This window comes from Barbus barbus (assembly GCF_936440315.1).
Source record: "Barbus barbus genome assembly, chromosome: 3".
In the NCBI taxonomy this organism is placed as follows: domain Eukaryota; kingdom Metazoa; phylum Chordata; class Actinopteri; order Cypriniformes; family Cyprinidae; genus Barbus; species Barbus barbus.
This window is the reverse complement of record NC_136731.1, coordinates 43171539-43189359: the sequence shown is the minus strand read 5'-3', so window position 1 is coordinate 43189359 and position 17821 is coordinate 43171539. Positions and strand designations below refer to the sequence as shown.

Here is a 17821-nt window from a genome sequence, read left to right as displayed (position 1 = left end):
GTAGCCTTCAACCTGCACCGGGGCTCCACAAACCCCAGCTACGCCCCGGGGAGCAGTGACAGATCAGTCAGCTGTTTCTCAGGACAACATAACTAGCTAATAACTTCAGTGACATTAGTGTGCGGATCAATGAATGCAGGAGAAGGGGAGAGATAACACGTGTGTCTGTGTACAGCAGTTAAACTGAAAACAATGTTTATATCTCTGCATTTCAGATGATGAGAACTCCTGACCAGCCTTGTGGACAAAGTCAGGCTAGGGAATTTAAAAACAGCCACCATTAAATGAGCTTTGAAAATTGCCTGCTGATAAAACCTGTGCTCCAGGGACCATATTCAGGAAAAATGTAGCTCTTAACTGGCTGAGTTAGATGATTAACAGTAGAAAACCAGTCCAGTCTCCCCAGCTGTAAATGTCTTGTGTTGCTTATAATAAGTTGACATGTTGATATCACATAAACCGTCTAGAATGCTGTCAGTAACATGTAGATGCATACTGTACACATTAGTGAGTGGTGCTTATGGGGTGTCGCTTTGGGACGGGTGAGGGAGGGAAAAGCCACAGTATGCTCACTACAGCACTGACTAAAACTAGAGCACTCAAGCTGCTTTGAAACATTGTACTAATTATATATATATGAATGAGAGAGAGAGAGATCAAATAAAAGTGTAGTTTTCATTTGTCACATGCTTTGATTATTGCATAAGTTTCAGGCTTGTTTAACAATTTTCCATTGTACAAAACGTCAACAACCTGAATAATTGTGCACAAATTCTGACTAATATTGTATATGGAAAGATATACACCAAACTATCGTTTGATTACTGTAAGTGTTACTAAAGATAAAGAGCATCTATAATCACACAAAGCAAAACATTCACATAATGAAAAAAAGAAAGACGACTTGACTGAATGAAAACCTGTTAACTTCCCACTCATACTGAAAGGTTAGCAGCTGAGTTGAGAATAATCAATAATAATAATTCAGTGCATTCAGTGGCATCTAATGCACTTATTTAAAATATTCCTAATGATAATCATTACTGGAAATAGAATGACAAATCAAACACCATCTGGAATTACAAATCAAAACATCCACAAAATCAAAAGGTAACAAGACACTTCAAATAAAATGTATGAGTGCAACCACTATATAATTACATATTAAGTGAGTCAAACTCAATTATTGAAGGAAAACCAGAAAACACACTGACAAGTTTACAGCTAAGAGACAAAATCTGTTTATGGTTAGTAACATGTATGATAAAAAGAGTCCAGGAACAACCAAAAGCTCTGATACTTCGTTGTTTATAACAGCTGCATGTCACTTATTTAAATAAACTCTTCACTTCTTTTTCTCTGTAAAATCTCAACCAAAAAAAACGAAACACTGAAAGGAGTGTTACAGTCTTAATTTAAAACAAAAACAACAGTACAGACACATAAAAACACACGTCTTTCAGCTGTTTGTAAACTCTGGACAGGCGGATAAGTTTGGCAGAAACGCCGTCACACGTTCGTGTCTTAAAAATGCTTGTAGAATCATTATTGCAATTCAGCCGATACAAAAGGCTACATGAGTACGCTTAAAAAACACAAGAGAAACGCCAATCGCAGAAACCCGCTAATGCCAACATTTGTAAAACACAACCAGCAGTGTATAGTGCACAATTAACAATGTACAGCTGCACACCAACTCACAAACACAGACCAAAACAGTAAAGTGCACACATACACACGTTACACACATCCGTCCGTCCGTCCGGTCACTTGAAAGTCTTTGAAGATAACTTGTATATGCCTCAGCAAAAAAAACAACGTACGAATCATATAAATGTAACAGCAAACCTGACGAACAGCTCAAGGGAACAGTGGAAGGTCTGAATGAGAGATCAGATCAGCGTTTAAGATACACAAATCCACAGGAACGCCGCGCTGGATAATGAACGGAGCCACAGAAAAGCCGAAACACCTCCCGCGTGAACCTCCCAAAACACAGGGAAGCAATTTCACTCCGGAATCCCAAAGTAGCAATGAAAAAAGCTAATTTTTAGGACCTTCCAACCTTTAAACTTTTCCTCCCCCTCCAAATTCTCATTACTTTCATGCAGAAAAATGACGTTATTTAAAATGTAAAGTGTTCATCTATCATGATACTAGTTTATTTAAATCAAAAGCTAATTGCGTTGCGGTAATATAGTAAATATTACTGTTACGGTAATGAGAAATTGAAAACTTTCCACATTACAATAATGAGAATGTGTGAGTAAATGTACTCAGTCATCAATCGTAATTTTAATTCTGGAGTGAAATCAAACTTAGATGTATTTTTTTTTTGTTTGGCGAGTTTAACGCATCTACCGGCTTCAAATGATCTTGCGCTCTAATGAAATCAATAAATCTGCTGTCGAAGCATCAAACAGTGCCTGCGTGTGCCATCAAATTGAAATCAGTCATTCAAGTTGATCATTGTGTGTGTGTGTGTGTGTGTGTGTGTGAGTAAGAAGGCCTTAAGGAACAGTCCCTGCATTCAAATACATGATAGCTTAACTCTGGCAATGATGAGAATGTCTGAAAGCAAATCCCTACGACGCTCACACTGCACCTGTGTATGTTAAGATCTCAATGGATAGATACAAAAGCCTGTCAACACGTCCAGTGTTTGTGTGGAAATGTAGCTCTCTGAATGTGAGTGTTTGTTCAAAGTGTGTGTCTGTCTTAAAGCTGCAGTGTGTCACCAGAAACAACTGCAAAAATAATGAAAACATACAGAGGCCATGATTATGCTGCTTTTCTTGTGTTAACTTATTTTACTCAAAAAAAAAAAAAAAAAAAAACTTTGAGAATACTTTTAAGCTTGCATATAGTTAAGTAACTGAGTTTTACATAGCTATTTGCATTGTGATACTTTCATGCCAAATCTATTATTTTTCATCATATTTACTGCAACGCCTTTAAACTATATCTTAATTTATTTTATATAAACGCATAAATAATTGTATATATGCATATATATAAATAATTGTATTCATAAGATATAACAGCAAAAATCAAATGGAAATCACTTTGGGAATAATGCATGGGCTTCCACAATCATTATATTTGCAGTTTGACACACTTTAAACACCACGTACCAGAATCTTAATAACTGACTGCTGTCAATCACAAACTGTCCGTCCCGCCTCCAAGCAGGTTGCCTGGCAACAACCCAGCTGTGCTGTCCTCCAACTGAGGAGCGCCCCATAGGCTGCTGCCGTGGTAACCGAGAGCCACGCCTCCCCAGACCCCTTTCCCCGCCCCCTCCCCGCTGCTGTTGCTCCATTGGCTGAGGAGGGCGAGTCCCGGCGCTTCCACCGTGGAGCCGGGCACCACGTCCAGCCCCTGCCAGCCCACCGCCGCGTCTCCATCTGCCACGGAGTCCACGGGCCGCTCGCTCTCTCGCGGGACGGGGTCAGAGCTAGGCGAGCCCTCGGGTGACCCCGCGACCCCTGCAGCCTGGGAATGTGTGAAGTAACGGACGACGTCCTCCTCGCTCATGAACTCGGCCAGGATGGTGGTGTTTCCCAGAACACACCTGATCAGCAGACACATCATTGACAGTCAATTTATTAAAAAAATTAATAAATAAACTTACTAGGAAGTTCTTGCATTCGTGTTTGACATTATATTTATTAACATGTAAACGGATTTTAAATGTTTATGTGACCCGTGTTGACGTTGGAACTCAAATTACCACCACAGGCATGTTTCTCATCAACCAGCCATTTAAATATATATAAAACAGTTATTGATTTTGACATTAAAAGAGTATCAGTAAATGGAGAACGCTTGATTGATCTGTGCAAAAATAAATCTATGCAAATAAAATACATGAGATGAGCTAAACCGGAAAATATTCAATGCATATTTTAGAAAATCTGATATAAACATTTAACTATACACATCTCATTATATATATAATCAGTAAGCATGTGTGTGATAGTGTGACTCACATGTGCAGGGCGCTCTGGGCTTTGGCGGCTTCATGAGGGCTGCAGTAGCGAATCAGAGCACTGCCCTGCGTCAGGCCGAGGTGAAAGGTCAGCAGAGGGCCGTGCTGCAGACAGATCGTCCTCAGGGTCGAGCCGTCGATCTGCAATGCAAACCACAAGAAATCACAAAAATATGATGCTTTGCTATAATAAATACACTGACAAATACAATAAAAACCTCTTAAAATGACACAAGTAGCAGCAAATGATTCAGATACACACCATCGTTGCATTTATTTGATCAAAAACACTGTAAAAACAATATAGTGAAAAATGTGTGAAATATTACTTTTACAATCAGTTTTCTATGTGAATATATTTTAAGCATCATTACTCAAGTAGCCTAATATTATAGTTTTTCCTTTATTTTTGATCAAGTAAATGCAGCCTTGGTGAGCAGAAGAGACTTCTTTTAAAAACATTAAAATCTTTGAACAGTAGTGTGTGTGTATTTGTGCACACCTGTGGCGTGAGGTTTCGCAGTAACAGCCATGATTTTCCCGTGGAAGCTCCTCCATCGCTCCACTCTGAAGATCACGAGACATGAACAGGTTGATCTTCACAAACATCTGTTCCTCACATATGAGTGTGACTGTATGTGTGTTTGCAGTACCCGTTTTAAAGGTCGACTCTGGGCCGCTGGCTCCGCCCCCCCATGTCCTGGGCATCCAAGACCCCTCCCCCGACCATGGCTGCTTCTGACTGGAGAGACCTGGAGGGGGGCGGGGCAGATGAGAAGTGTTCCGATTGGTCCGCCATGATTTGCCATGTCCAATGGGCTCCTGCGGCCAACTGGACTTCAGCTCGGAGTATTTAGCTGGAAACGTTAAGAGGTGATGCACAATGTTACCGACTGTCCTTGCAATTCAAATGACTTGAAACCTTTGTGCATTTTCATTAAAACCTTGATTAGTATATTGAAGACAGCGTTACCGGTGCCATGTGCAGTGAGGGGTGTTTCTGAGGCACTGTACGGCCAGGCACCAGGTGAAGGCATACAGGTGTTCAGAGAGTTCGACCCTGATCACAGACAGACAGACTGTCAAACACGGTTACATTTTTCAAATATGCATAACAAAACCAATTTCTAAGGCCTCCAAAAAAAATGTTCCCAATCTACTAAATGTCTTCTGTTATATGATCTCTTTTAGTGTAATTGTACAAATGTCCACCTTCAGCTGGTGCTTCACGCGTCTTTCTGCTGTCAGATCTTTACTGATTTTCCTCAAGTAAACATCAGAATAACTTTAGTAATATTTCCATATGAGCCCTTACTGGACTGAAGCTGGTTCTCCATCAATCTTTTTTTTGTTGGAAAAATCAGTGTCTCTCAAATCTGATCATCAGGATCTTTTGAGAAGTGTTTATTTCTTCATCTCTCAATCATCACTGCATCGCATTACATATATATATATATACTATATATTACATTATATATACTAATATTTATATAATTTCATGTAATTATCAGCTATACTGTTATAAAGATCTCATTCATTTACAAGAGTTTCAGAATTTCATCTTTTTGATCATATATCAGCACATATTGCATATTTTGCTTAATTTGTGTCTGAATAAAAATGGAGCTGTGCTTTTCCTCCATATTCTAACAATATCAGACTATACGAGCCAAAAAAGCCTGATGTATCAAATATACAAAACAAAACAAAAAAAAACACTTATACAAATTTTAACATTTTGTCTAAACGTTCAATAAATTGCTCCATTTCTAAACTTTTATTTTTATAACTATCATTTCATATGTCAGGCTTTAGTGTTAAACTGTATATAAAATCCTTTATTACTATTATTTAAAAATTCTATGTGAAAATAACATTAATTAACATAACTAAAAAAAAAAAACTTAAAATATATTAAACTCTAAAAGTGGGGAAAACCTCAACAACAACAAAAACATGTATTGAAGTAATTCCCATGAGTTTTGTTAAACAAACAAGCAAATTAATTAAAAGTAAGACATACTTTTTTATAAGTTGTGCTGGTGAACATCTAGTTTGTTTCTTCTGAAAACTAGTAAACGTGGCTTTCCTTCCTTGAACACTGATATAAACTCCTGACTCGTTACGTGAAGCACACATCGTGCGATACACATCATGCGGTCATCACGGGTCGTGCAGTCTGAAGACGAGGTGAGGTTAACGTGAACGCTCACTGTCTCAGTACCTGTGTTGTCTTGCAGCAGATGATGTTCGGTATCACTGAGCACGGAGGATCCCAGCATTCCCGCAGGGCTCATGTAGGGGTCAGGCTCGGGCTCAGGACTCTGGATGCCCTTCCACGGGACGCCCGGCTGAAACTCTGATTGAGACAACATACGAAACACATGTGAAAGTCCAACACTTGCACATTGTGGGGCTCCTGATGTTGGGTGAAATGCTGAGCTGGACTGAATGTGAAGAGAAAGTTAAATAAATGACACTATGGGCTGCAGCTTTATGACATATGCAGACATATGACACTACTCCAATATATTCAAAGCGAAAGTAATTTCCAAAAAAACATATTTTAAGGCTTTTCTGAATGTGCTTAGGATGGGATTTTGTAAGAATCAGATTTCAAGCAGATTGCTGTTCCTGAGATGGGTCTCAGAAGATTTGCCGAGATGGATCTTAAAATCTTAAGTCATTGTTGGAAAGGGTTCAAATACACAAAAATGCTAAAAAAACAAAAAGAATTTGTGGGACCTGAAGGATTTTTCTGAAGAACAGCAGGCAGTTTAACTGTTCAGGACAAACAAGGGACTAATGAATAACTATCACTAAACAAAAAATCACAGCTGTGGATCTTTCAGGTAACAACACAGTATTAAGAATCAAGGGGATGTAAACTTTTGAACAGGGTCATTTTCATAAATTCATAAAATATTTTCTCTTGTGGACTATATAAACATTTTTGCTGAAATATCTTACTCGGGGCAACACTAAATAAACAATAACATGCATTTTGTATGATCCCTCCTAAATTTATAATTTTGCAGATTGTGAAAGGGGGATGTAAACTTTTGACCTCAACTGTGTATATGTATACACACACACACACATAAACATCAGAAATCTGTTTTTGATCAGTAGTGTGGCTATGCCTAAGAATCAGATTTGATCTTTCAAAGTGAACCAAGTCAATTTAAGTAATTTCACCATTTCAAAGGAGGGAAAAATCACTAATAAAATCACATAAAAAGATCTAAATGTCACCTGGAGGCCAGGTGGGGTTGGCAGGAGACGCATCAACTTTCCCACCTGCGCTTCTGTGCCAGCTGCCGCCCAACACATCATACTGAGAGAACGAGGAGCCACCGGCCTGCTTGACCGGCCCTGAACACACAAACACAGAGTTTAACACCTACTCATAGGCGCTTATGAAATAGCCTTTCATTTTTCTCAAATTACGGGTTTTCTTTTTTAATAATTAAATAATAATTACATTTTACTAATCAAAAAGGATGTCTAATCAACTGAATTGACAATTTAACACCACAGTAATTCACACCACTCCAGTCCATCAAATATCATCTTGTGAAGCCAAAAGCTGCATGTTTGTAAGAAACAAATCAATAACTAAGATTTTTTTTTTTACTTCAAAATGCTGCTTATGGTTATGAGCTCTCTAACACAGAGCTTTTCCTTTCACAAGATATTAACTAATGGACTGGAGTCCTGTGGATTACTTGCAATTATTATGTTTTTTTTTTTTTAAATCAGCTGTTTGGACTCTGATTCTGAAGGCACCCATTCACTTCAGAGGATCCATTAAGTGATGTAATGCTGCATTTCTCCAGTTCTGTTCAAATGAACAAACTCATCTACATCTTGGGACATCTGAGGGAGAGTACATTTCCAGGAGAGAAAAAAAAAAAAAACTATACCTTTAATGAAAAATTTAAATAAAACCATTCCCTAAAATAATTTAAAGCACATATCAATAAAACATGCTTTATCCACCTTTTTCTTCAATGCGGAAGTAAGCCTTCGGGTGAGACATCCGGTTCATTGATAAATAACGAGAATAACAACGTGCAGTATACGGTAAAACTGTTTGCACTACAAACCAGTGTGTTCATAATTAAGATAATACATTAAAATAATATCGTAAGTCACACAAATTTTCAATAAATGTTTTGTACAGCAAACAGTTTGAGACCGGAAGCAAGACCCATACAATTTACAAATGGCTGTGCCCATTTTTACAGCAAGAAAAAGGTGGATAGTCCAAAATGTCTGATTCGTGTGTTTGAGGTGGTGACCTCCTCACCTGTGAAAGCAGCAGGAGCTTTGCTGTGCAGCTCAGATCCGCCCATGGCTGCATGCACTGGTCCATCAGGCTGTTTGTGGGCATTCATGCCCAGCGGATGGAGATGTGCGTCTGGGTATTTGGGAACCTGTCCTCCCATGGGTGGCGGCGAGAGTTTAGGCCCACCAACACCCTGCTGCTGCTGCTGTAGGATTGCCATGATCCGCGCCAACTACAAAGAATTCACACGTTAGTGAAACAGACTCAAAATGTTCTTTCAACGCACAAGTATTTGCATTCCGGCCTAAATATCTAAAAATGTACTATACATTTTAAGATATTAGATATTAAAACTTGTTTTCATAGATTTCATCTTGAATATAGTGTTATACTGACTTCATTATATACATATAGTGTAAATCTGCCAGAATGCCAAGGAGAGAAAATCAATGAAAACAGGTCTTACAAGTCTTCAAGAATATGCTTCCAGAATTTTTAGATACAAAAGAGTTTAAGTTATCAATCAGGCAACAGAAGGTGTAGTACATGCCTTCTGTTGCCTGATTGATTGTGTGCAACAGTTTTGATCATGTGGATTATTTAAAAGCCTTAGAAATTACAATATCAAATTGATTTGGCAGGCTTTACAGGCTTGAGTCAGTAGGGGGCACTGTGGTGGTGTTTGGTTGAGCAGTTAAGCTGTCTGTACCTGCTGCGGGTCGTGCTGTTGTCTTACAGGAGGAGGAAACTTCCTCTGATTCAGAAACTGCTGTTGCTGTTGTTGCTGCAATAAGAGCTGACAGGCCTGAAATAGAGAATGCATATTAAAACAATGCTTCTTAAACGCCTTGCGTTATATTTGAGGACTAAGGGCCGGATTTACTAACAGCTTGAGCCAGCGCAAGCCATCTTTTGGCGTTAAAATAGTACTGTCAGGATTTACTAAACACGCCCAGTGACGAATTAGCGCTGAAAAGGCATGGACACCGTTATTTTTTAACCTGACCTTATTGAATATGCATTTGTAGGAGTTTCCCTTTAAGACTAAATTTATGGGAGGAGAGTATTAAAATGAATCAGGCAACGTTTGCGCTCGTCAGATTACTGGTATTTGTGCCATTATTTAACGCCCAAAAAAGCATGTCGTAAAGCAGGCTTTAATTTGCGCTGCTCTTGGTAGATTGCACTGGTCATTATAGACATGATCTGGCTGTGTTCTTTAATGTGCGCATTGTTAGTAAATCACCCGCAGAATTTTCTCCTCCCATCGGTGCTTTTATGGAATTGTGCTCTAACGTTAATTTGCCCTGTTTAGTAAATCTGGCTCTTAATGTGATACGTACTAGTTGAAACTGTTGCATGTGTGGATGAATGCCACCAAGCATGGCGATGTGTTGGGGGGAAAGCTGTGGAGGGAACATGCCTCCACTAGGGGCCGCCATTGGCTTTAGCATCGGCCCAGGAACCTGAAGAACGAAGGAGGAACCATGATATGACTGTGCACTAATAAACATCCATTTATCCTAGTGTTAAATCCATGAACATATACTAACCTGAGGCGGCAGGAACTGGGGAGGCACTTGTGCTCGTATCCCAGGGGAAGGGTTTAAGGGGTGCACACCAGCCTGATGCATCCCTCTCAGTGGAGGAATCCCACCACCGCCAAACATACTATGACCTCCAACCTTCAAAACAACAGCAGTTAAAGCTTAGGGTATTAAAAGGTTTTTAAAATTTTAGACTTTTACACTTGTGACCTTGAACAAGGTACTTAACCAGCATAAAATGGAAGCTGCAATGGATGTATCTCAGTACCTTGTCCAGGTAAGGTCCGGTCTCCCCGCATGGCATCTCTTTGGAAGGCTGGGAGCGGAAAGTACCCCCAGTCCTGCCGCCTCTCCGCATCTCACCATCATTCATTCCTCTCCTGTCGTGCCTACTATCGTGACCCATACTGGAGTTCTCATCCTGAAAAAAAAAATTAAAAATGAAGCATATTCCTACAGAGCTGCATCAACACACAAAAGCAGATCAGCACAGTGGTAACAACTAGCTTACCGTAACGCTCATGTTTGAGAACTGCCGACTCACAGGAGATGCCCATGAGTCCCCACTGTTACCTTTAAGAGGGCTCTAAGGGACAAACCAAAGGGTTACTTAGGACTCGATAGTTTCCCAAAATCAAAAAGTCTTGGTGAGGTCAAAAAAAGCTCCCATCATACCTTAGCGTTGAGTCTCCTGGCCCCCTGGCCTTGCCCCCAGCCCCCGGAGTTATACGTGTTGCTTTGAGATCCTCGATTGCTCCAAACACCAGTGCCACTGTCCTCTTCCTCCCAGCTGGAGTGTCGGGATACATTCGAGCCTTCGTCACCCCACCCCTCTTGCATAGACTTTGAACCTGTTTAGGTAATCATGGTAGCCATAATCATGATTATTTTGCCAGTTAATTAAATGTGAAAAGCCTTACACAGCATTAGGCCTATTTAGATTTACTTCATTACATCAAACGTTGCCATTTCTAATGTTTTTCTTCAACATTGTAACCAATCACAAGCTGTGTTATCATTACAGACTTGTGCAAAACTTGTGATATTTTATCAATGTCAATAAAAAACTATTGTGAAATGAAGGCATTTCAATCAACCGTTGTTATGTGGGTAAAACTCAAAGTCAAGGTAACGGATGCTGGTAGGCTGGTGTATGTAACTACAGAAGAGTCAATTTTTAAATAGGAAAAATATTGAAACTCTTTGGTCATTTTTGAGCGAGATGCTAACGGTCTAATCAGATTCAATTATCTATGCTAAACAGCAGCTAAAAGTGCTACCGCCAGACCCGGAGATCGGCTGAATGGATTCGAAAAATGTAAAACTCAACTGTTCAACTCTTGGGGAGTTAGAAAATGAGCCTATTTTCAGAAATAGTGGCGTGTTCCTTTACCTACTAATCACAGAGCCAGCTTTACTGACGAGATGAGCATGATCATCGCATGCGATTTATCGTGCAGCCCTAATTCGCAATTTCAATTTGCACAGTTTTGAAAGGCAATGGAAACACAGCTACAGATATGTCTTCAGGATGAACACAATGGCAAATCAAGGTAACCAATATAATATTAGCAACCAAATATGGATAACCTATATGAAGAATACAACATGCTGTTGTCCCCAACAAAAGTGGTATTTTAAAGTTTGATTATTCAAAATGAATAAATTGCAATTAAAATAGAAACAGAAATAATCAACAATTAGGGTTGTCGTCACAACCGTGCCATCTTACTTTTGAATCCCATCCTACTGTTGTACTCAGGGTTGCCAGATCTGGCATAGCAAAAACACAAGCGATTGGCCAATCAAAACTAATTTAATGGCCAATTAAACTAGCCCCAAGACTAGCCCAAATAATCACTGTATAATAGAAATGATCAAAATTCACATAATTCTCCTTATTTTGTCTCATTTAAAACATTTATAGAATATAAATTTGGTAGAGTAAAATATTTAAAAACTAGCGTAATTGGTGCAATGTGTCAAACCCTCCACCCACAGAAAATAACCCGGCAATAGTTTAAAACCAGCCCAATTCCTTGCAAAAAATCACTGTCTTGGCAACCCTTGAGCATGTATACTTAGGCAGGCTCTTACCAGATTTAGTAGAACGGGAATGTGAGTTTCCCCATCCTCCTCCTTTCCCTGGTTCACTGGATTCTCCCCAACCATCAAACGATTTCCCCCAAGCAGATGTACTTGTGTCCACGGAAGGATCGGAGGGACCACTGCTGCGTGCCCGTGTTGCAGGAACTGGAATGTGAACTTGTGTTAATGAATGGGATGTTTCTGGTTTGAAACTGTTGAACTACTCTAATATGCACTGCTGCCTTCTTACCAGAGTTTTTAGTGAGAGCTCCAGCCTGTCTTCCAGACAACTGTTGCTGGTCTTGTGAGCTGTTCTTATCCCAAAGACTGACGGTCCCGCTGTTGTAGCGTGAAGGATCGCCCCATGCAGATGTGCCATCATCAATTTCCATTTTACGGCTGATGGACTGTGGCGAGGGTTCATCCCACCCACTCGACTCTACAACTGAAGGCACCTGAGGGATGGGCCCACAGGTCCAGCCAGACCCTTTACTTTGGTCATCGGTGTCTCCTGGACGACCCCGTTCCTGCAAGGCCTTTGGATATCCCGGCATTTGCTGCTGGGTTTGCGATTGCTGCTGCGGTTTTTGATTTTGGGTTTTAAGTGCTGCTTGTTTGTTTGGTATCTGTGATGGAAGAAGCTTCTCACCCCATCCCTGGTGCGGTTTGACACTGCTGCCTCCCCAGCCACCACTACGCTGTCCCGAATCTTCTGGGCTGCCCCATAACCCTTCATCCTGATTCTTGCGGTCACTGTCTCTCTCTTCATTCCAGCTTCCACTCTCGGGTAATGGAGTCCACTCACTTCCACCACGCTGGTTCCACCCAGTCTCTTCCCTCCTGCAAGTATCTTCAACCTCCTGGTCTTCTCCCCAACCACTCCCTTTGCAACCAATCCCACTGCCCATGTCTCCATGCCCAGGCCACCCTTGAGCTCTACCCACCTGGCCAACCTCCTGCTTCTGCATTTTGGAACTGGAAAGATCACCAGCGTCCCGCCAACCCTCCTTACTGCGCTCGGTATGCACTTCTCCATCCCGGCCAACATTCCCACGGTCGCCCTCAAAATCCCAGGCAACATTCTGCTTGATCTGAGTCTTTCCCCATCCTGTGTTGCACAGCACTTTAGGATCCAGGTTAGTGTGATTGATCATGCTCTGTAAGGCTTCTTCTGGGTGGAGGGCCTGAATTTTGGAAGGGCTTTGGACCAGATCTGGGGCGTGCATTCCATCCTCATTGCTTCCTCTGCCAGTTGATTCTTCCTCAGACCCATCCCAATCATCGACTGCTTTCTGATTGTCATCTCCTGATGCCACACTGTTTGCAAACATTGAAGAGTCCTGTAAACTATCTGTGCATACCTCAGAGATCCCTCTCACATTCTCCTTTGATGCTTTGAAGTCCGAGGTCCATCCTGTAGCTGCCTGTTTGTTTGAACCTACCGTGTCTCCATCCCACACTGCCTGAGAGATGTCAGTGCCTTCACTTGAACTTCCACCTACTGCATCAATTTTCTTCCCAACAGGGTCTTCTCCTGTATCCCATAATTCCGTACTGGAGACTCCACCATCTCCACCACGATTTGGTCCAGCCAAATCCCCTGTAATGCGCTCTTCGTTCTTACAGAGTGTCTGGTACACTGCACTGGCTGGACTCAAGGGTGTGGGAGAAGATTCTTCAGAAGCAGTGTGGTTTGCTCTATCAGGGTTGGAATTTGGTTTTAGACCTTGAGTGTCCTCCTGGTCTCCAGAAATCATTGACACACTGGAATTGAAGTGCTGATTGACTCCTTTAATGGATTCTTTATTCTCAGACTGTGAAGATGCATCTCCTACCGCACTAGCTTCTGCATATTCAGAGAGTTGAGAAGAACTGTCCATTCTTAGGCCATCAGATTCATCCATCCCTGACCTGGCAAAATGTGGGGTCTGATCACTATTCCATGAGTCTTCCGGTCTTGGCCATTTCTCTACATCAGAATTGTCCTTGTCCATTCCCTGAGTGGAGGGTTGACGTCCTGAGCTCAACCCCCATGTGTAATTTGCATAAGTGGGAGTGGCAGAGGCGTCTGATGATAAGTGCAGAGAAACAGAATCTACTGTTGGATCTGGAAGAGAAAAATACAGCACATCAGAAAAGTTTAGAAGATCCCTCAAAAAACTTTGTTCAATACCTTTTTCATTCAACCCACCTGAGGCATCAGCTTGCTCCTGTTGGGGCACAGCGTCCCCTCCGTTTCCGCCCCCCAGCAGCATGCAGGACAGTGGTGGTTGGCCCCTCTTCAGTAGCACTTTTGGTTCCTGTTGGTTGCGGAAGCGCGGGGGCACCTCACGGGGCATGTAGCGCTGGGACACCGTGGAGGGGGGCTGTCCGTTGGCCACAGCGGTCCACTTTGCATTGTTCCTCCCCTCAGGGGGGTCCGGCAAACCCCCGACAACAGGACAGGGGGAGGTTGTTTCGGAGGGACCCGGTCGAGATGAAGCACAGGTGAGGCTGACAATGGATGCGGCAGATGGAGATGAGCCCGATTCTGACAGGAGGACAGCAGTTCAGAAGAGATGCAGTCAATAGTACACAGTAATGGACAGCATTTCTTAAAATGACTTTACATAATGCCAGAAATCTTCACTCATATTTAAAAAAAATAAAAAATTAAATCTTTGTTGGTTTGAGTTTCAAACCTTGAACCAACATATTTGAAATTCAGAAAAAAAGATAAAACTAGTGATGCACTAAATTATTGACAACCAAAAATATTCAGGTGAAACATAGAAAAAAAATATATATATATGTTTCAGTCAAAACTTAACACCATGCAGAGTTCAATTACCCAAATAACCAAATTGAATTACCTACAGCTTTTAGTTGTCAGCTGAATATAAACCTAATTTCAGTCTTGGCGTTTTAGTAAAAGAAATCGCCCCCTAAAAATAAGACGGTGTACTAACCCTAACCAGAAACAAAACAAAAAACACAGTATATAAACTCTAGGGCTGTGTATTGGCAAGAATCTACGATACGGATCACGATACAGGGCTTGCGATACCATAAGCAAGGCAATATATTGTGATATTTTTTATTTAAGGAATAAGATATATTTTTAGGAAAGCTGTCATTAAGACCACACCACCATATGCAAACCTTAGCAAAAAATATATAAATAAAAAGTATTTAACCAGAACACAGTGGGATCTATTTAACCAGTACGGGGGTGGTGATGGCGCAGTGGATAAGACACATGCCTTTGGTGTGAGAGACCCGGGTTCGAATACACTGTGAGACACCAATGTGTCCCTGAGCAAGACACTTAACCCCCTAGTTGCTCCAGAGGCGTGAGACCTCTGACATATATAGCAATTGTAAGTCGCTTTGGATAAAAGCGTCAGCTAAATGTATAAATGTAAACGTAAATGGATCTGCATATGAGTCCCTGTAACATTCAATATTATTGAACCACTTTTTGTGCAGTACAAGTAAGGGGGGGGGGTACAAGAAATGACAAATAATTGCAATATTTAATTGTATAATACATATAAAATGTATTTTATAAAAAAGACCATATATATTTTTAGACCCTGCTTTAAAGGTTCACAGTTTAAGTTTACAATTGTAACATACAATGTCAACATTTTAATCTGAACAAAAAATTACATCTGCTTAATATCAATGAAAAATAAAGTGCTTGCAGGATTCCTAAAGAAAACAAAACAATTGTAAAAAAATAAAATACAGATGTTGAACATTCTCAGAACCTTTCAACTTGGATTTCACAGGTTTTTTAGTTTATATTTATGTTCCACGTGGCCCCAACTGCACAAAACGCCCCTAACATGAGAGAAAGCTGCTGCTGCACGGCGACCCTACCGAAGGCACTTCACACGGGACGCGGCAGAACGTCCTCCGCGGTCGTTACCACAAAAGCCCAAATGACACCACACTTCAACTTTGTACACTGAAACGGTAACTGGAACAATTCGTTCATCCCCCATTACTGGCTGCCTGTATGTAGCCGCGGTTCAGCTGCGCACGACAAACGCTGCAAGTATGAAAGCTCTCCACACTGCTTGCACATCCAGTGTGAAGCTGGCGTAACGCTAACATTGCCTGCCCTAATGCTACAACCTGAATTCCGGAAATGTTGGGACTTTCAAATCACATGATTCAATATTGTATTCACAATAGGACATAGATAACAAATGTTTAAACTGAGAAATTTTATGCACAAAATGAGTTCATTTCAAATTTGATGCCTGCTATAGGTCTCAAAAAAGATTGCATAGGGGCAACACAGGGCTAAAAAAGCAAGACATTTTGAAAAGATTGAGCATTGTAGTATTTACTGTCACTGTTTAAGTTCAGAGATGAAGACTGCTTTCTAGTGGTTGGGATATGAACTCAAAATGAAACAACTGCCATGAACCTTGTGTTTTTTTAAATATCTATATTCCAGTCTTAAGAATTGATACAGTATCGCCAAACAAAATATTGTGATACTCAAGTGTATCGATATTTTCTTGCACCCCTAATAAACACTGACTATAAATGTAAATATATATATATATACACATACACACACATACATATACTACTATATTTTTTGCAGTCTTGGTGAGCAGGAGAGACTTCAAAAACATTAAAAATCATACTGACCACAAAATCTTTGAACGGTAGTGTCCATGTGTAACTATTTCATAATTGAGTATTCAAAAGTGAATTGTAAAATACCAACCTTTAGTGCTGTCTTCAGTGCCCTGCAATAAAAAAAGCTCATTAGTTGATTGCACATTCATATACAGCTAATGTATGTTTTCTTGGGTATGTACAGTGTTATGTACAGCACCTCCTGATGACTGCTGTCTCCTGTCTTACAGTGACTGTCTTCCATGAACTGCTGCTCCCTTCCTGTTCCTGTGTCATGACACACATTACATTATAACTCTGTGCTTAATTGCACTGTTTTATATGATACACATCAGTTATGTATTCATGTCGTTAAAGTCCCATGCATGTTGTTAATTGGTCCATTTGCACATATTTCCACCAGCCCAGTCATGAAACAATAAAGACTTTATTCTGTTCTGTGTTAATGATTAGAAACTTTCTTACACAAACACTGCACAGTATTACACTGATGGTAAATAGTACAAACACTCGGATACATATCATGCTACTGACTGACGACCATACTGCGATATTAGTTCTCCAGTGGACTTCAAAGAGCGATGTACTACTTCAAATTAACTATGAATCACTGCTGATATGAGCCAAAAAGCGGTTTTATTCATCGTTCTGCTAAAACTTACCAAGCTAACATGCTAATTGTGGCGCATTTAGCCACAAACATTCAAACGCACGGACAAAATGCTTTAATAGCACTCGAAGCAAGTAGTATAGAGTTACTTGTATCACCTCAGGCCGCGTTAGTTTATGTAAGGCTTCTATAAATTCAATTATTCACTGGATTTCGATGGTAAACAGATTAAGAGATCAAAACTAAATTCAGTAACTTACTGCTCGCGACACAATAAAGACGGCTTTCAAACACGAATCTAACATATTATTTCACATGCATACATGCGTATGTTGTTGCTAGTGTGATATATGTTGAGTGTGTTTGCAAATGTTTGAGTTTGTTTTGCTCACCTCAGTCAATCCGGCCTGCAGCCGCGCCGAGCAACATCCGGGTATCAGTTCACATAAACACACACCTCTCCCACCGACCGCTAAACAGGTGTGATAGTGACTCTTACAATTATTAATATGTTGATTAAAGATGTAAGCGTGTCACAGACGGCTGTCACAAAAACGTTTTATGATTTAATGTGGACGCTGCCGACGGAGCAGCAGAGGGCGCTGTGATTTCCGCTCTGACTACAGCCAAAGACAAGGGACTTTGCTATGCAT

At 40.7% G+C, this 17821-nt stretch overlaps 1 protein-coding gene across 1 annotated transcript; it reads right to left on the bottom strand.

Annotated features, from left to right (window-relative positions):
* Window positions 1-657: 657 nt before the first annotated feature.
* LOC306852142 (trinucleotide repeat-containing gene 6B protein-like) lies at window positions 658-17684 on the bottom strand. The gene is made up of 20 exons (XM_079388805.1): window positions 17561-17684; window positions 16758-16825; window positions 16647-16668; window positions 14109-14447; window positions 12168-14024; window positions 11927-12082; window positions 10505-10680; window positions 10341-10415; window positions 10098-10250; window positions 9836-9967; window positions 9626-9748; window positions 8992-9087; window positions 8304-8514; window positions 7247-7366; window positions 6216-6350; window positions 4965-5051; window positions 4645-4848; window positions 4494-4558; window positions 3993-4132; window positions 658-3574 (listed from the first exon to the last, which is right to left on the bottom strand). Exons 2-20 carry the CDS (start codon window positions 16800-16802, stop codon window positions 3163-3165), a joined length of 4548 nt encoding a protein of 1515 aa, XP_079244931.1. The 5' UTR covers window positions 16803-16825; window positions 17561-17684; the 3' UTR covers window positions 658-3162.
* Window positions 17685-17821: the final 137 nt, after the last annotated feature.

Coding starts and splice junctions, on each gene's coding strand:
- LOC306852142 (XM_079388805.1), bottom strand. CDS start 16,802: ATGGAAGACAGTCACTGTAAGACAGGAGACAGCAGTCATCAGGAG. Junction 14,025..14,108: donor GGAGCAAGCTGATGCCTCAG/GTGGGTTGAATG, acceptor TTTCTCTTCCAG/ATCCAACAGTAGATTCTGTT. Junction 12,083..12,167: donor AGCTCTCACTAAAAACTCTG/GTAAGAAGGCAG, acceptor TTCACATTCCAG/TTCCTGCAACACGGGCACGC.